A 25,652-nucleotide genomic window follows, 5' to 3' on the forward strand; every position below is an offset into this window, starting at 1 on the left:
CGCCGGGCGGCCACGGCGGCGGCGGGCGGAAACCGCGCAAAAAAAAAAAAAAAAAATTAAAAAATATTTAAAACCAAAGAATTTTAAAAAAATGAAATTTAAAGGGAAAGACAGGAGGAAGGGGGCGGGTGACGCGGGGGTGTTCGCTCCCGCCGCCGTTCCGCGCCTCTGCGGCGGCCGCCGCCGCCGGGCGGCCCCTTATCAACGCACCGCTCGCGAGCCCCCGCCAGCCGCACGCGCCGCGCACGCCGCGCCACGCGCGCCCGCCGCCGCCCCCACCCCTCCCGCGCGCGCCCCCGCCCCCCCGCGCGCGCCCGGCGCGTGGCGCCGCCAGCCCCGGCAACTTCCCACCGTCTCTTCCTCCTCCCCGCGGGAAGGGGGTCGCGCTCTCTTCCCTCGTTTTGCAACTTTTTCCTTTAATTACCGCTTCCACTTAATTATTTTTAGTACTTTATTTTAATTTTCATGATTTTTCGTGGGCGGGGCACCCCTCGCGCCCCGCCTCCCCTCCGCTCCCCCTCTCCCCCCCGCCCCCCCACCGGTACAAGCACCGGGGGTGTCAACGCCGGCTCCTCTCCCTTCAAATGTGCCGGTTCCCCCCTTCCCCCCCCCCAAACCAGGCACCGGGCTGTCCCCGCGGGGCAGTGAGTGGCAGCAGCCCCGCCACCCAACACCGGGGTCGGAGCGGTGCGGGCACCTGGCTGCCGGTTGGCGTTTGTTTGACAAAGTGAAGGGATATACCGGGACTCTGCTTTGCTACACGTACAAAAAAAAAATAATAAAAACAAAAATAAAAAAATAACCAACCCAAAATCCCCAAACTTATAGCAGTTGCGTGAGTCAGCTTACAAAGGCCCTTCTCTCTTCTTTTCAGGCTTAAATGAGAGTTTCAGGGATAAAGGCACGGGGAGGAGAAGGAAAATGCAAAGTTTTTGTGGCTCAGGAGTTGTGCCCCCGCTTCCCTTTGCTGCGCCAAGCAGTCCGGCTCCGCTGGTCACTTCCAGCTCCAGCGGGGTAAGGTGCTTTGGGGTGGCTGAATTTCACGGGGAGGACAATGGAGCTGCTGCTTGCTAGCCCAGGAGCTTGTGATGAGAAATGACTTGCACAGTGTGGAGGGGCTGCCACGTGCACCCACTACCCAGGGGCTGCGGTCCCCTCTCGGCTTCAGCACAGCTTGCAATACCTGCTGCCCCCAGGGCTTTGCTCCTGCCTCGCCTTTAAAAAAAAAACCACCCAAAACCTAGTGTGATGCTAAAACATCTCCAACAGATCCTTCCACTGGCTTTGGTGCGGTCAGCTCAGGCCCTTTCTGCCTTGTGCCCTGTGCCGGCCACCAAGCTGGTGCTCATGCAGCCCCTCAGCGTGACCATCTGCAGGAGGTGGAGGGTGCTAACCCACTTGAGGGTTTGCAGCAGCTGTTAATTGGGGTAAGAAAAGTGTTAATTGCTTTCTGCAAGGTCTCCCTCCACCTAGATGTGTGAGGGCAGGGAGGGGTGGGGGTAGTTTAGTTATGGGGTCTCGTTTTTTGACAGGGAATATAACCCTTTCCCAGGATGATGCTCAAAGCCCAGGTCTCTAGCAGCAACCTGATGGCAGAGACGTGTGTGTGCCCGCAGCAGAGCCATCACTGCACAGGTAGGTGCCAGCAATGCTCTGTGGCACGATGCAGGTATCAAAGTGAGGCTCTGCATCCTCCTGGCTGCCCTGAACTGCTCTGGTGCTGCTCCTAGGGTCTATCTAAGCCAAAATTGGTAACACAAAGAGCCATCCATGATTTCTAGATGTGACACGAAGGAGGCTTTTTTCTACCTCTGTGGGGTATTTAGGCAGCAGCAAGGCTCCACTGGGTTGGAAGAGAAATATCTCTCCCAGGGATTGGTCACAATGGCAGCGCATTGAAGGAGTAAGCCCTGGTGTGGTGTCACAGGCAGATGGGCTGAAATTCCTGGAAGTGACAGGAAGGACCCTGAAAGTGCTTTGTGTGTCTGGAAATCCCGCTCAAGCACGCGTCAGGCTTAGCACCCAAATTTGTTGGCTTTCAAGATGTATTTGGCCTGTTCCGTAGACCTGGGGGAAAAAACCATGAGCAGCCAGGCAGCTCTCTGAAGGGTTTGGCCCAGGAGGAGCAGCCTGTGGTGTGCAGTGCAGGCAGGGGTGTTCTGCCTGATGGGTTCCTGGGAAGCGAAGGGGAGCTGCTTGGGTGTGTAAACGTGCTTGTGTGTGCGAGCAGTCACCGGATCGCTTGCTCAGCTTAAGCCATGTAATGCTGGCCCTTGTCTTCAGCATCTGCAAAGCTTGCTTGGCTGGCACAGGGGGCTTCTCTTGAGCTCACTGTCAGTAGTGGCTTAGGCAGAAAGGGCATTACTGCGGTGGAGTAATATCGATGGTCTTTTATTACCCCATCTTTAATTTCTGATGCAAGCCCTTGTCACCGGAAAGAGGAAGCTGCTGTCTTTGAAGCTTTTCAGGAGAAAACCTTATATATCGAAGAGCCACACTCAAGAGTAATAACAGGATTTTTATTGTACAAAAATGACTACAGGGATTTTTATTTTTTTCATTAATAAGGCACCGTTCAAACACCAGTAAATCCAGTCTCAAGGGAGAGTGTGCAGCCTCCAGCTCCAGTGATTCCACACTCAGCTCAGTGACAAACTTGACTTGGCCAAATTGTCTTAAGGGCTATTGATGATGATGTGTGTTTCTAGCCAGATGTGGCTTTTGGGTCTGGGCCTGAGTACAGCACAAAGCAACTGCTTACGCTTTCTTAACAATACAGCTGGTTTCCCTATAGTCTGAAGGTATGTACATCTCGTACTCTGAGAATTGTAATCTTATTTGAAATCTCTTTATAAAGTTAATGACTATGTAAGATCCAGTAGAACAAGACATCATTAACACTGTCTTGTGTTCACAATCAACTTCCTGATCATAATCTGGGGAGAGAGAGAGCATCCAGCAATGTGCTACCCATCCCCAGAGGGTGGGGAGAAGAAATTATCCTCTCCTGGCCCAGGTAAGGCAAAAGTGATAGACGCATGGTTGGTCTGGAGAGCTCGTGGCCCTGTGTGGCTTTGGCCAGCATGGTGCAAGGTGGGAGAACTCTGCTTGGAGAGAGGGTAACTCTGCTGTGAAGGGCCTCCGAGCCCTCACACTACATGTTATTTCTTGCGTCTGCCAAAGGCAAAGGCAAAACAGTCACCTGAGTTGGCGAGTGTGTTGGTGGGAACATTGCAGACAAGGTGCTGGGTCAATCCCACTGAGACCCATGCCTTACAGGCAGCTGACATGAGCTTCTGGGGTTGTTTTGCCAAAACTTTCTGGACCTCAGTGGAAAGCAATAGAGGTCCCATTGTGATAAGGCTCAAGAGAGCAAATGCCAGAAATAAATGGTGAGGGGCAGTCAAGCACCCCCATTCTCCCTAGTGAGCAGGTGAATCCCTGGCTTGCCAGGCTGGGCTCTGCTTCTGCTGGTTTTGCTGGGAGCAGGGCTAGAGTTGTGTCTTTAAGTTTACCACCGACACAGCTGGCTCCTGGGCAGTTATGGTTTGCAATTAAATACCATGTGGGAAAGAAAAAAGAATTTAGTCTAGATAGGAGTGTATGCTTTAGAGCTATGAAGACAGTTTTCTCACTTTGGGGGGGAACAAAGTTTATTTGAGTTTATTCTTTGAAGGGAATTCCCTGTCTTCAGCTTATGCTCTTTTCAAATGTAATCTTTCTTGTGCTTGATGAACTTTTTTTAATAACTCTTCTGATGTGTTTTTGCACACCTACAATTAGTTTCAAAATGCCTGGGAATAACCGGAGGATTTCTGAGATGCACTTTGAAAATAATAATGATTTAAAAAGTCCTTCGGAGATTTTATGATTTCTCTCTGGTTTTGTTTCTTCCAAGGCAGCCTCTGGCCAGCCTTGTTTCTATTCACAGCCAGTTGCATGGTGCATCTGATGCTTGGCAAAGCCCGGCACCTCCCCCTTTTCTCCTCTCCTTCTCCTCTTGAAAAGAGGCAGCCCTGGGTTTAAAAGTTGATTTTTAGCTTTGATTGTGCATATGTGCTATATGAATGCTAAGCAGCCTTTACAATGCACCCTTGCGATGCACCCGGGAAGGCAGACGCGGGCTGTGAGGTCTTCCCTGGCTTCCCATCATTCATACAACTTCAGTGCGGTTTGATATGGGCATGTTTTATTTACGAGCGAGCTCTAGGGTGAATATAGCTGTGTTACGAGCAGCAGCTGAGGGACCGAATGGGCTGAGCCAGTGACACCTGTAAATCTGCCACATTCGGAGCTATTTTCTGTAGTGGAGGAGAAGTATTTTCCCTAATGATGGTGTGGGCTAGCAAAGGAGGCAGCTCCCAAGAGGAGGCATGGACTTGGCATGGATGTGTCCTGCCTGGACGATGGGTGTAGTTTTGACTCCTGGGGCCACCTCCTCTTCCCGCCTCCAGCCCATCCTCTAGCATGAGCACAAGTGGCAGCACCCCAAAGCCAAGGGTGAGATTTCTCTTACCTGCTGCCCAGCTGGAGTTCAAGCAGCCAGGGATGGGGTGCTGCTGTTTCATCATTGGTGGCTGCACTGACGGAGTGCGAGCGAGAAAAGTGGACGGTGAGAAAGCACTAGCATGAATTCAGCCTCTTCTCCTCCATTTATGTTTAGTCTCCCAAGTTCACCCCATGCAGCATTAACACATCAAATCCCTCAGCTCTTTTAGGACATTCTTCTGACAGTGTGGGCAGTGTTTCTGCCCAGTTCAGGAGAGGATTGGATGTTTTACAGCTCTGCAAAAAATACCATTTGGCTCTGTTCCCTTTTTTAAATCAGTCCTTTCCTTCTGGACTATGCAGGCGCATCCCTCCAACACCCATGCAGCTGGTGGTGCCAGTATACATTTTCACAGCCTAACAGAAGGCTGCAGGCTGCCACAAGGCTCGAGGAAGAGGGCACCTGGGCTCCGCAGGGTATTTTCAGCCTTGCTACTCTCTTTCTGTGCTCTGGCTGATAACCAGAGATAAGGGAGGAAGCCACAGGCAAGAGCTGTGGTCACCTGTGGTTTTTGTACCGCGTTTGGGAGCAATAAGTTGTGCTTTTGCAAAGGGAACCAACTGATAAAACCCAGCAGGGTGGGCAGTAGGCTGAATCTTGCCAGAAAAGCCACGCTGCCATCCAGCCTGTGTGCCGGCTGCCAGGACAGTTTCCCGGTGTGCCTCCAGCCCTGCCTCTCTTCCCACAGGGTTGGGGGGACATCCTGCTTCTCTCCAGGGCTCCCTGGGCAGAGAGCTGCCGAGACAGGCATATTTCAATAACACAGCACCCAGAGGACATTTAATCCCAGAGAAAGTGAAGCGTTGTAAAGACCCCCTCTTGATGGCCACAGTTAAGAGCACACACGTTCCCCCTGCGCTCACTTCAGTAGTGCCCTTGTGTGTGCTGAATGTGCCTCCCTCATTCAGAGCCCAACCTCTTAATGCCCCAGGTCTACTAATGCTCCTACTATTGACTTTCTTTTTGGGGGATGGAGCAACTTTTTCTCTTTATTATGTTTTGATGTTAGAAATTCACATATGTTCTGCCCCAGAGAAATATTTCAAGCCATACCTATATGGGATAAAGTATAAGATGGAGGAAAGAGAAACAGCAGAAAATGCCTCCACCCCAAATCCAGCGATGCGCCGGAGCAGGTAATTGAGGGAGCAGACACAAAGAGAGACTGCCAAGTGCTGGGGGTGGGAGAAGCATCTGAAGCATCAGAGGACATGGGCAAACTACCCAGGAATAGGCATTCATAACCAAACCAGAAGAAATATTTGTTTAAACCTAGGTGTTTAAAGTTAGAGACCTGCTTTGAGAGCCTAGTGAGGCACTGAATGTGCCTGTTTTTATGGCTGGGGACAGAAGGAGGTGCAGCATCTTTTGTGGAGAGAGTAGGAGCACTTTCAAGGGTTGTAGACGAAGATTTTGTGACCTCAGGTGGTCCTGCAGCGAGTTGTGAGGCTCCTGCAAAGACAGAGGAGACCTCTGGGGAACTGGGAAGGGAACTGCCCATCTATTCCCTTCAGAAAGCCGATTTGAATCATCCAGGCCTTCGGGAAGGGTTTCTGCTGGCCTGTGGGGACCTCTAGTGTGAGATCTGGCTTTGCACAGGTCTCTGATAGAGTGCCTTTACGGTTGAGGAAGGAAACTGGGGTCTAGGGGAAAATGAAGGTGGGCCTCAAGGCCCTTGCTGTGAAACAGGCTCCAGGTGTGCTGGCGGTGTGCACCACGGCTGCGCCCTCGCTTCTAACTCACCATCACTCTTGGTCAGGCTTCTGTCGCTGGTTTTACATGCAGAGCTGTGCTTCATACCTTGTTGCAATCCTTTCAGATTTAACCTGTAACTCCACCCGTGGACCAACCCTGCTGCCTTTATACCCATGCCCCTTTGGTGGTCATTCTCCTTGAAAATGCAGGTAACAACACCACCATCTGTCCCATAGTGCCAGAAAAAAATGATGGGTGCTAACAACTCTGTGTTTAGATGCAGTCCTAACTCCACCACACTGTTTTATAAGGCACTTTCCCCACCTGGCCCATGGTGGGAACCATGCAGACATGGTCACCTTGCAGCTGTACTCCTGTCCTAGGGGGGTCTGTGCTGCTGTGGATGGTGTCTGGTTCCTGCTCCTGGACACGTGTGGCTGGGCATCAGCTGCCTCCCCAGCCCATTGCCCTCTCTCTGTAGTCCTCTCCTCACTGTTCTCCTTCCCTGCTGTCCATCTGTTGGTCTTTCTCAGGTGTTTTCCAGCTGGTGGCTGGAGTAGGAAGGTCTCTGTGTGCACATGGGTACATCAGTGTCCCCCACTGGTCATCAGGGAGCCCAACCAGGGCAGGGACCCACAAGCCATAGAGGACACCTGATTTTGGAAACAGCTGTGGCAGCGCTCATTGGTGTCTCGGGAGATTGCAACTGAGATGTTTTGCAAGAAAGCTTGCAAGAAAGCTATTGATGTAGTAAGAAAATCATGACTTGCTTTTTCCTGTGCACATGGCTTTGTGCAACTCTGTCTTGCTTCTCTTTGATCTGCAAAATACATCTTCCTTCCTTTTTTGGCTCCCCTCCTTCTTCTTTGTTATTTTCCTGTAGCTACTGGTACTGATGTGGGATGGTTTTACTCTTCTCCCCCCTTTCTTTGCCACCTGGGGGGAGTGCAACTATTTTTCATTATTCTGTTTCACCTCTTTTCCACCGGTCTAGCTCTGAACCGAAGGATGATTAAGGCACTCAGTCATTTAGTCTCCCTTTGGCCAGATTGTTCTTGAGGCTTCTTTGTAATTTGCTTTTGGGAAATATGCATCCAGCAGGCAGCTGGTTTTGAAGACCAGAAGTTACCTGAGTAGTCATAGGTCCATGGGGTCTTCTGTGCTAGGAGAGGGGAAAGGACAGAGTCAAAAAGTCCATGGACAGTGACGGTCTCCTCAGCAGGGGTTTATATTTACGTATAGCCAGTTTACTGGATAGAATACTACCAAAGGGATTTTTTTCCCCTCGTCTGCAGATAGAATTTTTAATAGAATCTCAGCCAAAGGTCATTGCCACGTGGTGGTTTCCAAAGGGGAGGGAAGACTCTTATGCAGACCTGTTTGGGGGTTTTGATGTCTTCTTTAAACAACAGGTTATATTTTTTTAAAACATTTTCCTAAACTTTTTCCCAAGATACTATTTATGCAGATTTAAAAAAAAATCGTTAATGACAATGTTCATAAAGCAAAACTCTGTCCCAGTGGAAATGAAAAACAGCATATTTTGATACTGACTCTTAATTGAACAGTTTCAAAAATTTTTTTTAAGGAGCTTTGCTCTGAACTCAGTGAAAGGCGTTTTTCTGTATGCCTTTCCTCCTTTCCCAGCTGACTGCGTGTCAGAGCTGATGGCAGCCCACCAAGAGCCCAGGCAGAAGGTGGCTGCTCTAAACAGGATTTAATAATTGGGCAGGAGGAGGTGCATCAGCACGTGGTGGGGACTACACTTCCCGAGAGGCTCCGCTGTGGCCATGCCTCCCTTTGGTGGAAACCCAGGCTTTATCAAGTGCTGGAGGAAACAACTGCCAGCTCTCTCCAGGGACAACCAGCCATGGGACTGAGGTGCGGGATGAGGACCACCAAGTGCCAGCTGCTGGTGACCAGCCTCTGCATCATGGTGAGCAGGCAGGTTTGGGGGGATCTCTGCAAAATCGAGGTGAACCGTTGCCTTTCCTGTCCCTGCTCAGAGAGGGTCGGATTTCCCCACCCTGTTTTTCATGGGTGGAGGGCAAGCAAAGCCAACTGCCTGGGTTATCATTGCACCCTGGGTGGTTATCGCTGGCCGCCAGCAGCACCCCCCCTCTGCTGATAGACTTCTGGTTTCTCAGGGCTGTCACGCTGCTGTAGCTCTTTCACAACCCGGCGGCCGCCTCAAAGCAGAAAGGAAAGGTTGCTGCCGGCAGAATGGGTGGTTTCCAGCAAAAGGGTATTTGCTCCTGGCTCCTCGCAGCAAAAAAGGGAGGATGGACCTGCTGCACTTGTTGCTGGGAGGGTGGTCGGCTGCAGGGGCTATCAGTGAGGATGTGAAACCGCAAGGCTTCAGCGGAAGTATGTGAGACCCGGGGATCCACACTGCAAAGCAAAAGCAGTTCTAGGGATTCTTTCTGTCAGCTTTTGAAGCAAATTCAAGGAGAGCCTTTTGGCACCTGCTGTTAGAGCTGGTGGGAAACGGTGAAAACTGGGGAACGGTTCTGCTAGATGTTTTTGAGTTTTATGTGCTTGTTGCATTTTCACTTCTTCAAAACTTGCAAACTTAAAAAATAATAATAATCTGTATTTAGTTCAAAGAGGGCTGGTGTCTTGGAAAGGGTGTAATTAAAAGGTGATGCCTTATTTTGGGCCACATGTGAAACTTACAGTTTGTCCAAATTTCAATATTTCAGGACCATTGGCTGTAGTGGCTGTGCATTGTTCTCTCTTCCAAATAGCAGAATATGTCATTTGGAGAAAATCAAAAGAGGCTTGGTACCAAAGGTATTTAGAGGAGATGCTATGGCACAGCCACCATGGATGGCAAGAATCACATTATTGCTGTTGGGAGGATTTTAGACTGGTATTTTTCAGAAATTTGAGCTAACTATTGTTGCACTTAGCGTTTTGCTGGGTGTGAATTGGTATACATGAAGGATAAGTAGGTGCCACAGATTAGGTTATTTATAAGCAGAAAATGTGTATTTGGTGTATTTAGTCTCTGAAACTATAACTCTCCAGCAAGAGCTATTATTCTGCTCTGGAAGAAAATGTCATACAGTGGGGATTATATGTTGACACCAGACTGTCACATTGATACAGGGATAGCTGCCTTGTGTTTCCATATTGCAAAGGCACAAAGTACTGAAACCTTATCTTGGGACCTAGGAGTAGCCTCACATGTTGTATTTTCCAGATTGATTACACTAGAGTTGGAACTGTTTTTAACTGTCCCACTGTGGTAGTGCCTCTGTCCCAGCTCTGCCACCGGTTCTGCTGCAAGGACCCCTGCACTAGAGCCAGGTGCCGTCAGAAATGTTCCCCCTCCAGCTCCTGAACTTGCTCTGGGCAACACAGAGGGTAATGTGATGGTAGCCCCATGCCTTAGGCATACCAGTGCTCTCAGGGATGGGACAGAAACACAGACAGCCCAGCGGCATGTTGTGGAGACAGAAACCAGTATAGATTATTTGGAGTAGTACAAGACTCAGCTCTTTGCACTCTATAACAGGAAATACAGCCAGTAGCAAGCAACGGGACTGGCATTGCAAGAGCAAAGCAGAGAACATCGTCACTGGTCAAAACCACCTTTGAAGCTGGCAGCCCTCATAACTGCACATGCGTACTCTGCAGAGAGGGATGGGACTGCACGGGTGTGCTGCAAGGGCATCGATCCTCTGGGCTTTCCTCATGTAATGAGAGCTTCATCCACAGACACTGGCCAAGAGACCATGGGTTGTATGGTGTCATGTGCACTCATTATCCAAGAGAGAAAAAGAGCTTTAGTATGTTTAAGTGTCTAGGCTTTGTCTTTTTATGTGCATTTTGGGGTACATGCAGTGGTCCTTGGATGATGAAGCTGTCTGCCTCTGTGTGGGGCTCAGGAGTATCCAGGTACCCCTCAAAGCTTTGTGCATACTCAGAAGGAGCTGCTGCCTTATCAATCCCTTCCTGACAACCTTCTTTTCCAGCTACTGGGGTTGTCCATTGCCACGCTGAGCACAGTCACTCACTACGGGCTCCATTTCACCCTCTTCAGCAACATCTCCCTGGAGAACAATGCCTACAGGGTCATCCACCACACAGGTAGGTTGCGGTTGCATCCCTGTGAGACCTTTGGTGAACCCAGGACAGAATCCCCCAGATCAGCAAAGGAAATGCAGAGGCATCGCAGGAGGAGGCAGGGGCTGGCTTTTGAAGGATGCACTAGGGATGATGCAGTCCCACAGACAATTTTGTCTGTATTGGACCCTCACACCTGGCACCAAAGGGTGCTGTGGGAGCACAGGGTGCTCAGGTACTGCTGCATTCACTCCTGTTCCTCTGCTCACCATCCCCTCATCCTTCCCCTGCACTGCAGTGAAAGCTCAAGGGGAGCTGAGCCAAGGGGACCCGGAGGTGCAGTGGGGCTGGAAGGGCCTGGGAGTGTGGGGAGAGGGAGCGGGTGAGAGAGAGCATGGGCTGTTACAGGAGTTGATGCAGAGCATAGAAAATGGAAGCTGCAAGAGAAACGTATGGAAGCACCTGTTTTTGCAGGGAATGTGAGGTTTTTTCTATACACAACAGAGAATAAACTGAGTCTCGGTTACAAGGGTGGAGCAAAGAGATGAGAAGAGCCCAGATACTGAAATACTCTGCTCACCTCTGCTGCACTAGCATCTGCTGCTTCTCCCGAGCTATACTCTGGGCTTAAGCATGCTTATACCCTCTCTAGATCCCAGTTCTCAATTTCAGTTTAACAAGGCAAGTGTAAAAACTATGTCAGTCCAAAGCTGAGGTACAGCATTCCCCCCTTTCCTAAACACATTAAGGGTTATATAGATTGGCACTTAATGCAGCCTTGCAGGCTCTCCCTTCCCAGCCACCCCTCTCCAGCAATGCATCTACTTGCTTTGCTTGCAGGCGCTGACTCTTTGCGGGATTAACCCTGAGTGAGGGTTGCAAAGCCCTTCTCCGTGCTGTGTTCCCTGAGCCCTGCTCCCAGGGTACCGACTGTGACCCTGCCTTAGCCAGGAGGAAACCGGAGAGCAAGTGTTGCACCAGATTAGCAGCGAGCAGAGTCCCTATAGGGGCTGTGGGACGGCTGCTGTGCATCAGCACCCCTTGTTCGGGGGGGATCCTTATCAGAGCACTGAAATAATTGACAGCTTGTGGTCTGTTGGGTGGACCAACACCCTTTTAGGGTGCTTTGCTCAGCTGGAGCTGTGGGAACCGCTCAGAGGTTTATAGCCCTGCCGCACAAGCAAAGTGTACGCAGATGGGAGGTATTGAATAAATTATAAAATGATTTCAGTTCTGCAACCTGGTCCTCTTGAAACAGCTCCCTATAATGCACTTTGTGGCCCCTCTCTGGGCTTCTATTAGCCCTAAAGTCTGACCACAGCTTCCATATGCGACTTCCTTCCAGCTTTCTACTTTGGGATCTGCCTCAGCATGACCCTGATCCTCGCAGCCCTGCTGAGCTCTGCTGCCACGGTGCGGGAATCGCAGTGTCTCACCGCCATGGTGCGTATTGGGAGGGACTGGCTGGGAGGGGGCTTTTTGTAACCTTGGGCTGATACCCTTAAAATGCGGTACTGGGGGCTGTTTTGCCTTGTGCCTGGGAGCCTGCACGCCTGGGGAAGGACATCCTGTTGCCCCCACCCTGTGGGCTGCAAGGGGACATTTTTGTAAAAGGCATGACCTTGCAGAGCTCTACCAGCTGAGGATTGCATCCTTCTGCACCTCGTTTCTTTTCCCAAGGTACTGTGTATCTAGCTTTCAGAGTAGGGTCAAAGGGAGGTGCTTATCTGCCAAAGCAATTGCAATGATGATGATACCCAGCGGTTTTTTGGTTTGGTTTGGTTTTTTTCTCACCAGGTCAACATGTGGTTTGTGTGGGGAAGCCTTAGCAATGCAATTTTTGAGTCCCACGTTGTTCTTCTGACTTGTGACAGCCGTTAGCTCCCCTCCTTCCCCTCTCACTGCAAATATCCATCACAGTGGTGGTGCAAGGCACACAAAGCATGGCAGCTTTGAGCTGGACCTCAGTTTCAGGCTCCAAGGAGAAGGCGGACGGGTAGCACAAGAGCTGAAATGCCACCTTTCTGCTCTCCATCATCCACAGTGAAGTGCCTGTTTGGGCCCAGACCATGCCTGCATTAGTAACATGGATGGTGAGCTTAGCTCTGTTTAAAAGCACAGCCTGCACACAGGGCTTAGTCTGTAAAGAGCAGCTTAACATAAAATAATTGCATTGCTGTCATACATAAACTAGCTTTCAAGAGATTTATATAATCTATGTAATTGGGAAAAATAATACTGATGGTAGAAATGAGAAGTGGACACCTTTAAAACTTAGTGTAAAGCAGCTACTGAAGTTAATGTTTTCACCTTTCAATACGCAGTCTTCCTCTCTGAGACGCTCAAAGGGGCCTGAGTGACACAGTGCCCATGAATGCTGCTAGCAGAGTATGTATCATTTCCCTCTCTTTTGCTGAAGTATACTTTAGTGTATGCCTGCAATTACCACATCTAAAATAACAGATGGGTACATACACGCTAGTGGAGATTGTCATGGCTGCCTGAAAATATAGTTGAACTTCTCTGTAATATTTATTTGGTTGCCTTACTCCATGTGTAGTATGGTTTGGGACGTGCCACCAGGTAAAAGAAATTGTTAAAATTATAGCTGTTTCCTGAAGCGACTAGTTGAAGGAAAACATCCAGCAAACACCGGTGTTGCCGTCCCTCCTCCAACGGCCACCTCATGCTGCTCTTCTTTCCCCTTGCCTTGGGGGTGAGGATGAGTAGGTCCTTTCCTCCAGCCCCCCATGGACTCCCCCAGCCCGGATGGTTTGGTGTAACAGAGCCAAGCTCTGGACACCAAAGAAACCCTAAACTCCGTGGATCCTCAGACATCCTGTTCATTTTGCTTCAGCATTCACAGTTTGGGTCCTCCGGGGGACGTGGCCGTCTTCATTTTGGATCTCTGATGATACTATTGCAGCGAAGACACGATATCATTGTCTTGTGGGAAGAGGAGGAAAGGGTGCAAGGTGCTTTCCCCGCGGCTGTGGCAATGAGGCATCCGTCCCGCTCTGCTCTCCGCAAGGGGATAACGGGATGCCCCTCGGTGTCCTTTAAGCTCCGTTTCCACCGTCTCCTACAGCGTGAAGGGTTCGCAGGGCGTGTGAAGGTGCAGGGCAGGCTGCGAGGGGAGAGGGGACATCTCGCACCCGAGCGAGGGGGGCCGCTCCACCGCGGCCCTTCCCCGGCAGCGGCCGGCCCTGCTGCGCCTCCGCCGCTGGAGGGGGCCGCGGGCCCGCCGAGCTCCCGCTCCCCGCCCCGCCGGGCCGTGGCACTCGGCACCGGGAGATGCAGGGGAAACGCTCCGGGTAAGGGAGCAGCCACCGTAACCACCGCTGGAGCGGTGCTGTGTCCCCGGCCCTTCAGAAATTAACGGGGGGCCCTGGGAAATACCCAAGAGCTGGTTATCAGCAACCTTATTCTCTGCTCCTCCTTGCTCAAGCAGCTCATCAGCATCTCAAATCACATATGGGGACCTTTGCTTATACCTATGAATTGTCCCCCCTGTTCTAACTGTCAGTATCTTACAGCAAGAGCCAGCCCATTGCTTGTTTTCCCACCAGTTCCTACCCCCTCCCAAGGCTCATATTTAATCTCTGATCTGCAAGCGAGAAAAGCAGGCAGGGAGAGCCAGCCCCTGAGGCTGCAGTGAGGTGTAATCGCAGGGAGGAGTGGGGTTCAGCCCTGTGGGGCTCTGAAACTTGTTATTGGTGTCATGTCTTGCCCTGCTGATACCTGCTGGGCTGTAGCTGGCACAAGTGATCAGCCCCCCGGCTTGTAGCTTTTTTCCTACTCATTAATAGAGAGAATTTTTCACCTTCTCCTGCTATTGATTTTAAAGGACTTTTCCTCTCCTGCAAAGCATGTGTCTTGTTTAGAGAACCGTTTAATTCACTCTTTAATCAAAGAGGGAAGACACCAGAGTATTGGTGCCTGACATCTGTGGCTATATAGGAAACCGAGCCATACTCAGGGGATGCCTGCATTGATGTGGCTAATCCAACACAATGCCACTTGGTAAACCAGCTACCCGGGGGAAATGCTAGCCGGGATGCAGATGGGTTTAGAGGAACATTGCCCTGGTCACTGACCTGTTGGGTAGATCCTGTATCCCTGTGCCTCAGTTTCCCTCCTGACTTTTTTTTTTTTTTTTGGTCTATTTAAGTTATAAATGCTCACCCTGTCTGGCTATTGTTTAAAGTTCACTTATCTCAGGAGCTTGTCTTGTAGCTGCATTAGCAGCATCACCAGACCAGACACATGCCACTGTGCCTCTACTGATGCTTGCATGGAAGCTGGTTTCTAGAGAGTGACTGAGAACTTAGGGATAAAAAGTTATGTTCTAAAATCCTAGACTGTTATCCCCAAAGCTCCTCTTAAACAGGGAGAGTAGTGACAGGTTTATTGACTGTCCTCCAGTTCTGGCAAACCCTGCTTCTTGGTGATCCACGGTCCATCATGCAGTCAGTCCTGAATGTAAACATCCTGCAGCTCTCACGGCCCCTGAAGGCCACATCGCTATTGAAGGGGAGGAGAAGGAAGGAAAATTGCAGTTTTGCTAGTACTGCTTGTACAAAGGAAAGGTTCTGGCTCCGGTGGGGTTTAAGGCACAGTGAGCTGTTATCTGGTTGGACGGAGAGAGGAGGTGAGGGGATTAAAAAAAAAAAAAAAAAAAGCAGGGAGCAACAAGCCAACCAGGATATCCCAGCTGAAATTCTTATACCTGAAATTTCCAGCCTAAAAAATGCTCATCTAGGGCAAAATTTATGGTCAGGGTGAAGCAGCTGTTCTAAGCACCAATATCAAACAATTTCTGTGGTAAAAAAGCCTCAGTGAATGCCCAGTTTTTCACCGAGAGCAATGTGCTAGTAGGGCCAGCAGACAGCACAGGCCGTTTGCGTTACTGTCCCCAGATGTATCATTGCAGGCAAGTGTGTAGAGGGCCCTTAATAACACCACAGCGCATTTCAGCATCTTGCTTTTGCAATGAATCTGTCTCCCGTGTTCTCCCTCATGGTGCAGCACTCCTGAGTGAGGCATCCGTGTGCCAGTGCTCCCCGGGGAGCGGGCGCGGGCAAAGCCGATGTGCTCAGTTGGAGCCGAGGACACATTCCTCCTTTGGACTGAGATCACTGGCTCGTGTTTGCTATGTGGAAAGGCAAAAATATCACATGCTTTTAAATAAACTGGGTCAGGGAGGGAGGGATGCAACCTGATGGATGCAATCTGAAATTAGCTCCCCCTCTTCCCTGTCCCCAGGCTGTGAAGTCTGGCAGGGAGCTGGCCACAGCAATGGCCACGGTGGCACCAAAAGCAGCTGGAGTTGAGCAGGGCACGGGTCAGCTCCTTCCCTAGGAGTGGGAAGGTTTGGCAGAGCTACCGAACCCGGTCTGAGCTACGGGATCCCTCCTTTGTCCAAAGCGGACCCCCTTAACCAAAGGGGGAGCATCAGAAAGGTGAATTAAAAGACACACCGGGCAGCAGACGAGACTGCTTCTGCAGATTCTGCCAAGTCTCTCGAAGACAAATTGTTCCTTGCAGCAAGGATGGAAACAAGGTCATTCATAAAAGAGTAATTGATGTCTGGCTGGTGACAGCCCTCAGCAGGGCTGATGTGGCTGCCTGCTGCAAAGGGAGCAGGCAGCAACCCATGGCCAGCTCCAAGGGTCTGGGAGATGGTGAACCAGCCTCGACCCTTCTGCATTTTGTATGCAAACTATGTGTTGCTTTTTTCTTTTTTCCTCCAAATGTCTTCTAATGTAATTAGAAAGTTGCTCTTCCAAAAGCCTTTTGGCTGGGAAGGGAAAGAGCGGGCTATAATTCATTTATAAGATGTTCTCGGAGCCATCTAATTGCTCCACACCAGCTGGATGGAGAGGGAGCTTCCCAAGGGTCTGCATCTCAGTATTCCCAGAGAAGCTAGAGAGAAATAAAGAGAGACCTGATGCTGGAGGTGAAGGACTGACATGTGGGGTGGAGCTGAGAAAGGGAAGATGATTTTAATCTTAGGCCAGAGAGATGGCAGAGATGGAGCCGGTGGGGGAGAGCATGGGGGGAGAAATTTAGGTGGTGCCACCAGCATGTTGTTGTTCCCATTCTCAGGTTCACGGTGGGCTTCTCGATTGCACCCTTACTGGAAAGATGTGTGGAAGAGCTTTCACAATGCTATCAGGGCTGTTTTTTTTCATCTGCCATAATTTTCCCTTTTTTTCTTGTCTTTGAGCCTGATTTTGGTGAAAATGTTGACTTTGTTATGCTGTTTCTTTGGGGGAGAAGTTGTTGGAGGAGGTGCAAAGTGCAGGGTCTGGTCCTAGTGAGGAGCAACCTGAAACGCCCATGTAACCTCACCTCCTCCCCCCTCCAATTTGTGCTGTACCTGCAGGGGTTGAACCACCCACCCTGGCCAGGTTCAGGCTTGGTTGTGCCATGCTTTGGTCATGGCATCTCACCCTGCATGCTCTTCCTCCCCTTCGCTACTCCTACTCCCCTTGTCACATCAGCATTTGATCAGACTTTCCTCTCCTTTAGGGTCCCATTTCTCCCGTTATCCCATTTGTGCTGCTGGCAAGGCAGCAAGTGATCTCACCACCTATTTGGCCAGGCAGCTGCCAAAAAAAATAGAAGTAAAGGAGAGACTGGACATAAATAATTTAAGATTTTTCACAAGAGTGGGGAAATGCCAATGGCATTCTTGTTCTTCCTGGAGCAAAGCCCCCAGGCAGCGCATCACCTTGCCACGAGCAGAAAAACACAGCAGACAGCAGATGGACAAAAACCAGCAAAAGTCATTTTATTGGCACGTTCACATTCATTTCCAGGATTTGAAGTAACACATTTTCCTTTCTTGCTGCATATGGAGGAGTTTGTGGCTTTTTTTTTTTTTTAAACCATACTTTTAAAGCAAAAGTTTTTTTGGTGAAGCAGAATTGGTAGCAGCAGCACTCTTCTTCCTTTCCTTAAACCTGAATTTGGTAAACTTTCATGAAAAATTTAATATTTTTAAAGTGATTTCAACTACATCATACTATTGAAATGCTCATAGAAAAAAATTAGAAACCAAAATAAGCTGCCGTCAGCTGGGTAATTTTGCCACGCTCCATAACTCCGTGTTGGAAGAGGGGCAGTTTCACGGAAAAACTTGTAAAGGCAATAATTTTTGTCTGGTGCTTATTCATCATCTTTTGCCATTCCAAGACTAAGCTGTGGATTCATACTTGATGAGCCCATTTGGCCTTCAAACGCTTTACAGGCACTTTTTTCTTCCTTTTAATTTTTTTTTTTTAATGTGAACAAGATCCTTTGGTCCAGCTGTCACAACAGGCAAGCAATGTTTACATCGGGGCGGGGGGGGTTGATCAGATTTGTTCAAATAAAGAGACAACGTGTCTACTTCCAGCTCTGCATGCCTAGGGAAGAAGGCAAAAGTCAAGCTGCCTCCTGTGTCGTTGCCGTTATTGTTTTGACACTTCAGGGTCAGTTGCTGGCCTTGATTATATTTCTGTCATCTTTTTGTCTAACTGGGATGGTGCTGATTTAAGGAAGGCAGCTTGGCCGTGCAGCTGCCACCTTGTGAACAGGGTAAAGTCCAGAGCAGGTTGCTCTCCATCCCAGTTACTCACTTCTTTATGGACTGCTCTTGTGGGTCTTCCCCCTTTTGAAACCGATAGCTGTTTTAAACACAGGGTGTTGAACCCTGTGAGTAAGCAGGAGGTACTCTGGGGCATGGTCCTGGTGCAGAAGAGGAACATACTGTAAATACAGATATGGTTTTCTTTCTCTTTTTTTTTTTTTCCCTCTGCAGGAAGCCAGGTCCTTTTTGGTCGATTCCTTCAAACAGCCACGGTGTAATTAGAGGGCTCCTGACGGAGAATCACATTATTATCTATCTAATTTCTTTTAAATAACCAGCATTTTGGGGGTTATTTAAAGAAGGTGATGTTTAGCTTCAATTTTAACTAAACTTGCTCAAGTGAGCATAGTAAATACATCCCGATGGTGTTTTCAAATGGATGTTTTTCTCCCCATGCTGTAACTGATGGTATTTTTCTTCTTTATCCTCAGGGATTTTTCTGTTTTGCTCTGGCCTTCATGGGATTGGTCCCAGCTGCCTGCTGGAGATACACACACAGCACAGAGGTAAGCATCGGCTGCTCGGAAATACCACCAGCATCTTGTCAGATGGAGATTTTTTTGTAGCAAGGCTTTCTCCCGTAAAAGGGACATTTGGTGGTAATTAAGCCATCCACGCAGAGCTCTATCACATCCGTCCTTTGCAAGAACGGGGCTGCCTTCATCAGCCACCTCTCCGATGGGGTCATCTGAAGGGAGAAGCCAAAAAAACCCTCACACAGGGCAAACACTTTGTCCTGAAGGCCAAACAAAGTGCAAGTTTCATTTTAAATAGCTTTGGGAATTTTTTTGCAGGGGATGTTTTGGTTTTGCTTGTTTTTTTTTTTTTTAGTTGAGATTCTTGACTTTTCAAAAGTCATTTCCAGCCAGCTCTAATTCCTGCTAATGTCAATTGGTAGGTGGCGGCAGGTTGTGACTGTTCAGGTTGTCTCTGGCAGCAGCCAGAAGAAACACCCAGGAGGTGTGTTTATTCACAGGCAGCAGTGATACAGTAAAAACACTAGAGTGAAAAATGGTGGTTTCGGTTACTGTCACACGGGACCAGAAAGAGAAGATGGTATGAGGTTGAATTTGCCAGAAAGTTGGGCTTTGAATTGTTAACATGGAGCTTGGTGGTGGTGTGATAGATGGTGTGGGAGATGCAAGGTGCTGGGGAAACTGAGGCAAGGCATGTAGAGTTGCTAAAGGAGAGCCCCAAGCATCTCAGTGGGTACCCTTGCCCCATCACTGGGATGACTCTGGGGCCGGGGTAGCAGGCTGCTGGGGAAAGCAGAAATTGGGCTTAATATTAAGCAGCCTAAAGAAGCTTAGGCTTTTTTTTTAACCCTTTCCTAATCTGATATAATTTGCTTTTTGTATATTTATTCCTCTTCTCGTTTGGAGGAATTTGTTGCTGCTTGGTCTTAATTCCCCTTCATGCATCCTTGCACAATAAAAAGAAAAAAAAAAACCAACAAACATTTTAAGATATTTAGGTGTGCGAAAAAAAGTCATGATTCCTATTTTTTGAAAGCAGAACACAGATATTTTAGGCAAGTATCTGAATTATCTAACACTAATTCAGATAAGCGTTTGGGACTTTGATAGATGTTTCATGCAGCTGGTTGGTCCCCATCTCCATTTTGCTCCTACCCAGCCCCCGGCACGTGCTGCAACCTGCAGTGCTCTGGCCAGTGGTGAGGGTATGGGTGATGTGAAACATCATCCCGATGAACTAGGGTCATGTTGATGCTGCCATCTCATCTCTGTAGGGTTACAGACGTTGTGGGGAATCGAAGACCAGTGTGTCAGGAAAAGAGTATCAAAAGGGATTTCATTCTGTGCTGGGGGAACACTCCACCAAAGCCCCAGAGACTCGATCCATGCTAGGACTGCAGCAATTGCACTTCTCAGGGTCAAGAAGCCCTGTCCCATACATGTTTCAGTGTCCTGTGCAAAAATTAAAATCCAGTCCTTTTGGAAGCAGAAGTCTAAAGGGCAAAGTCTAGGTTAAGGGGAGGAGTAAGGTCCTGCTTCTCTAGGAAGTTTGTCCAGAGCTAACCAATGGCCACAGTAGTCGAAAATCCTTTGAAATACACAGGCGGCTAAGCTGGATGAGACCAAAGGTGCCCACTCTCAGACAGGCACATCCACTGTTGGCTAAGGTAGGAGCATAAAAACCCAGTGAGCACAAAGCAATGATTTTTCAGATGCCAACAGCTTGTGGCTCAGCTGCCTGCTGGTGGTACCTGCTGGTGCCTTTGTCTTTAATGCTCTCAGTGGATTTTTTCTCTGTGAATTTATCCAGCTGCTTTGGAAACATTAGGGTGAGTGCTGATGGCACAGCAGCACCTTTTATCTTTACACTTACCTGGCTGAAGCAGATTCAGTCAGAGCTGAGACGTCCATGAAAAAGAGTCTTTCTCTGCGTATATTTCCCCTGGTTTCATGGAAAACTATCAAAATGTATTCTTTTCACACTAACAGTTTAATATGGAAGTCATTTTGTTTTCATGACCAACACAGAAGGGAGGCCTCGAGCACAGATTCTGCCTTCTTCTGCAGAAGTTTGGATTGAGAGATTGAAACAAAAGCTATGTTGGTAACGGATAAATGGCACCAGAAAGTGTGTCTGGTTGGTCCTGTGAAATTGTGCTATCCAATAGACTGTTTCTGCAAACATGGGTGTAAAAAGGCTCCAAGAAGAAGTTGTATATTGTGTTAATACAGAGATATGACATTCAGAAAAATATTTTGCTGAAAATATTTAAAGGAGAAAGCCTTTCTCTGTATATCTCTTAATCACTACATCTGTTTTTACTTCAAATTATTTTCCTGGTTTTTTTGAGTGCCCTGCCCATAAATGCACCCATGTGTTATGGTTAGCTTTAGTAGTTGGTTGGGTTTCTTTAAGCAAAACAGTTTCCACTAGGCAAAATTAAGGGGTTTTTGTAAAATGTTTACTTTCTGGGTAAAGAAAACCAGCAGTGTTTCTGACAACAGAAAAAATAAAATACCATTAGAGATAGTCTTGGGTTTGTCTGCTTTCTAAAATGCAAAGAGAAACATATAAATGAGGAAAGATTTAATTAGGAGTGTCACTTACAAAACATATGGAAATTTGGTTTTGCTTGAAAGGTAACCTGTCTCACCAGTGAGAGAAATGCAGATGTGAGAGAGAAATGCAAATGAGAGAGAAATGCAGATGTGACTGGCCCTACAGGACAGAAGGACAAGTAGTGCAGTGGCACGGAAAACCAAATGAGGCTGGGGGAAGACTCCTGAAGTTTTGTTATAGAGCCGTTGGGGTTTCATTCTGGGCCCCACTGTGAAAGAGGCTGGAGGAGTTTCAACATCAAATCATCTTCTGCTGTTCCTCTTCGCTGCAGCGGCTTAGACGGTCCTTCCAGCAGCCCTGCGACGCCTGCCCCATAAGCTGGTCAGGGTGGCATGGTGAATCAGCAAAAATGAAATTGCTGCAACATGAAAGGAGTTTTGCAACAAAACAAGCTTTTTAATTACAGAGATTCATTTGGAGGTAAACCTTAGCTTAAAACCAATTAAATTATGATTTCGCAACTCCGGAAAATTTGTAACTAAGCACTAGTGCAAATAGTTGCCCATACTTCTGGCATGAAGGCCTGATTTCCCCCATCCTTTGGGTGAAGAGGTCACTTAGGTTTGCACTGGCTGCAATGACATAGCAATCTCTTAATTTTCAAATGCTCTCTTAAGTTGCTGGGTGATTTCAAAAGGAGGTTTCACCAGTCGCTTTTGGCTCCACACCCATAGAAAAGCATTAGCCTGTCTGCACTGCAAAACATGAGGATTTAACTCTTTATGGGATGGGGAACACAAACCACCCATGCACACTCCAGTTCTCCTGCAGTCTTGCTCTGCTTGAATCTCTCTTCAGAGGAATCTCTTTGCTCTCCCCTCCTCGTACTGGGAAGGAGAAACAGAGGCTTTATGCTTTGCTAGTGAGCAAGGTGGCATCTTTTGAGGTGATGATTTTCTAACAGGGCCTGGGATTAATAGTTGCAGCTGTTAAATAATGAGCATTGTTACACCTGGGGCTCGTTCTTGAAAAGAGCGTCTTCCCTGCATAAGGGATCAGTGCTGGTCTTCTCCTGTCTGTGGCTCTTCCTCCAAACCAGCGCCTTTGCAATGCTGGGTGCATCATTGCCTGGGTCCCCAGGAGGTGGATCCTGTCTGCGTGCTCAAACCCGGCACGTGTATTGCTTGTTCCTGCAGGTATGTAAGGAGTGACCCAGCACTTCCCAGGGGATTTCTTAAGTGGGATTATAGAGGTCCTTCCAGTGGCAAAACAATTCTGTGTTTTTTCTGGGGTGTGTTTGTTGCTGCTGGTGTGTGTTGGGGCAAACTCTTACAGGTCTCAGTCCGTCTCATCTGAAGGCAATGTTTCAAGGCAGGCTAAAGTCCTAGAGATTTTAGTGGGACTGAAACACAAGCTGAGGGTGTGTTCAGGTGCTCTCTGAAATCAGACCTGAAGCATGCAGGTACTTTCCTTTTGTTTTCTGATTCAGTGGGGTTGGATCAGGGTTGTAGCCACTCACAGGGGTCTTTCAAGAGCATTTTCAAAAAGCTGTGATTTGGCTGCCAAAACACTGTGAATAATCTGTTGTTCCCCTTGCTCTGGCTGTTATTCTGCTAAGAACAATCACTTTAAAGTAGGCACTTAGCTTTTCCCAGTCTCTGAAGTCGATGGAAAAAAAAAAATAAAAACCAAAAAAGGGGGGAAAAACCTGCCCCCTTCCTTAGTGGTTTCAAAAATTGTGACTCTTTCCTAGTGTTTATATTCTCATCACACAATAACGGCCCGCTTCCCCCAGCAAGACTCTGCTGTCCTTTGTCTGACGTGCCACACAGGCATTTGCGCTCATCAGTTTTATAATTTATGGCTGCCCTGACGCTGAACCCGCACGGCCCCATTTCTGCTGCTTTCCAGGGCAGAGTGTTAGCTGGAGCTCCTGTCTCCAGCAGTGTCAGCTCTGGTACCTGAGGCCACTTGGATGGTCACTGTGGCACATCCAACCTTCCGTGGCTGTAGGATGCTCACCGCAGCAGGGCAGCCACCTCCAGCTTGGAGGTGACAGCACTGCTCTGGGGCTAGCTCTGTTGCTGATGCAACTCTTTTTAAGCTAAATGTGTTTTCGGCTGTTTTTTCAATACTTTCTGTTGGACAGTCTTGCCTGGCAGTGGTTTCAAGTACTATGCAAGAGAGGGGGGAAGATCAAGATAATTTGACTATGATGTTGGGAGGTTCATAAATTGCTGGATCACGTGTATGAATGATGGAAACACAAAAGATCAGCATGGACCCTTGGCAGTGTGTTGGGTTTGCAGTTCTGTTATAAAATGGACTGAAATACTTAAAGTTTGTTTTAAAAACCAAACAAACGAAAAAACCCAACAAAAACCCAAGAGGACCTTGATACACAGAGGCTGGTGTTACTCATAAGGGATGCAGCCCCAGATCTGGAGGATTTAGGGAAAAAACTTGTTGTTGATTGACTGCTTACCTGGGTTTTCTGTGCTTCCCTGTAAAGCAGCTGGTGCTCTGCCACCGTCACAAAATGATGCTCCTGGCTGCATCCAAGTAGCACAGAGTGGCCTCAGGGGTTTATGGCTTGAGCATGAGGATGTGATGTCCCTCTGTCTGGTGGCTGGGTGTGCTGTATAGCACCCATACAGCTAGACTTTTGCTGATGTTTTGGGGTGTGGAGATGGGAAATGAGGAGGAGGTGAGCAGTGTAACAGTCCAGCATTTTCTCCTGTTTAAAATGTTTTGTACAAGGACCTGATGGAAGCATTGAAATCAGAGAGAAACAGCTGCATAAGGCTTCACTTTTCCTGAACTTTTGGTCCACGATGGTTTTTGTTCTCTCTCCTTCTGTGTATTCACTCAGTGATGGACCAAAATATGGTCAAGGGTTGCCTGGTACTCTTCCAATACCAGAAAGTGGGGGGAAGTGCATGAGTTATTAAAAAAATAAATATATATATATAATATATATTTTTATATATTGGAAAGAAAAGGTGAAAACTATTTAGCTAAAAGCCTCATCTGGATCTCCCTCTTTTTGTATCAGCAGTCCCTAGTGACCACCAGCAGTCAGAGAGGGAGCAGCACCTTCTTATCTTCTGCAGTTTTCCACAGGGGGCCTCAAAGGCTGCTTTGTTTTGCAGCGCTAGCTGAATTTCTGCAGCTGGGACTGATTGGCTTGAGAGGAGGGGAGCTGACATGCTATTAAGGAAATACAAAGCTGCAGCATGTTGTAATGACTGTGTTAGATATGGCAATGAAGACCTGGTCGAGCATGGAGTGGGGAGAGCCCTTCTTACCATGTGGTCAATCCACATGATGGGAGTTGCTCCTGGCTAAAGTACCCGGAGTTGTTTTCCCTCCTCTGTTTCACTGCAGTTGCATCGCTGCTGTGTTTAAACCCAAGCAGTTGCATCTGCCCCCCGCCTCCTTTCTGACATGCTGTGAACAAGTGCGTTTCTGCACTCCAGGGAGGAATGGGAAGACAGAGACAGTGAAATTGAAAAAGTGGTTTTCTTACTGGAGCAGGGAAGGATTTCAGGTGGGTCAACCACTTTATTCCAGTTTCATATCTTAACTGACTAACTTGCAGTTTATAGCTAAGCAAGGCAGTCTGTGGTAGCTGCTGCTGAAGGGATATTTCTGAGTGGCGCTGGTGAGTACATCCCTCTGGGCGACGCTGAAAGAACACAAAGTTCTGAGGCTGCAGTGCATGTGTTCAGCTTGCTACCTCAAAGTCATGAAGAACCACAGGAGAGGAGGATCCTCCATACTTGCCTTCCTCCTCTGCCATGTCAAGAGCGTCCCTGTTAAGCAGAAAGGAAGAGAGGTGGGCTTGTCTTTGAGACAATCCTGACATCTCCTTTCACTATGTTCTACTTGAGCTCCGGCTCTTCAGAGAGATTTTTGGCCGATGACTGTTGCAAAGATCTCTCACCCAGTAGGTCTCAGACTGTTCTTCTTGGTATGAGTCTACATGAGACTAGCTCAGGTTGCCTAGGGTCGAGTATTCGCTGGCAGCAGCAGGGGGATTCATTGACACATCTGGCTTCCAAAGGGATCAGGAACTGAAGGCTGACCTCCTCCTCTCTTCTTTCTGTTCCAAATCAAATTGCAAGTAAAAATTATCCTTGATAAATAATCTAAGTCAAAAATGTCAGTTTTCCTCTTGAAGGAGGTAAGACTGAAATTTGCTTTAGTTTCTAATAGCCAAGGGCAAGAACACTAATGGCTTAGAGTAAATGTCTTTCTGCAGTCATAAATTTTGCTTCTTGGGAGATAAAGGATTTAGAGGATGATAAACAATCTCAAAGATCCTTCTTTCTTTTACTTTAAGTGAAAAATGCTACTCTGTTGTGTCAGGTGGAGTCACCCACATCAATCCCAGTGATGATTTTCCATTTGTTGTATCCAAGAACCCATCGATGGCATCCCTAAATGAATGTTTCATTAAGGAATGCAGACAGAAATGGGAGACAGCAATTATTTGACTAATTTAGAGCTGGAACATTCACCCAGCACCTTCCAGGAAAAGAATGACTGTAAGGTGTGACCTCCATATCACTTAACCTGGAGATTTTTCTTAAGCCAAAGCCCAACTGATGCTTCATCTTCAGCTCTCAATATTTTTTACTGATGAACATCACAGGTGCCATC

At 48.2% G+C, this 25,652-nt stretch overlaps 1 protein-coding gene across 1 annotated transcript in view; it reads left to right on the forward strand.

Moving 5' to 3' along the window:
- The first annotated feature begins 8,096 nt into the window (after positions 1-8,096).
- Positions 8,097-25,652, forward strand: part of TSPAN32 (tetraspanin 32) — a 29,541-nt gene continuing 11,985 nt past the window's right edge. The window contains exons 1-4 of the mRNA XM_074149789.1: positions 8,097-8,180; positions 10,225-10,339; positions 11,661-11,758; positions 18,383-18,457. Of these exons, the coding sequence (XP_074005890.1) occupies positions 8,115-8,180; positions 10,225-10,339; positions 11,661-11,758; positions 18,383-18,457 (354 nt within the window). The 5' untranslated portion in view covers positions 8,097-8,114. The remainder of the gene's footprint in view (positions 8,181-10,224; positions 10,340-11,660; positions 11,759-18,382; positions 18,458-25,652) is intronic.

The sequence above is a fragment of the Numenius arquata genome, chromosome 6 (assembly GCF_964106895.1).
Source record: "Numenius arquata chromosome 6, bNumArq3.hap1.1, whole genome shotgun sequence".
Taxonomy (NCBI): domain Eukaryota; kingdom Metazoa; phylum Chordata; class Aves; order Charadriiformes; family Scolopacidae; genus Numenius; species Numenius arquata.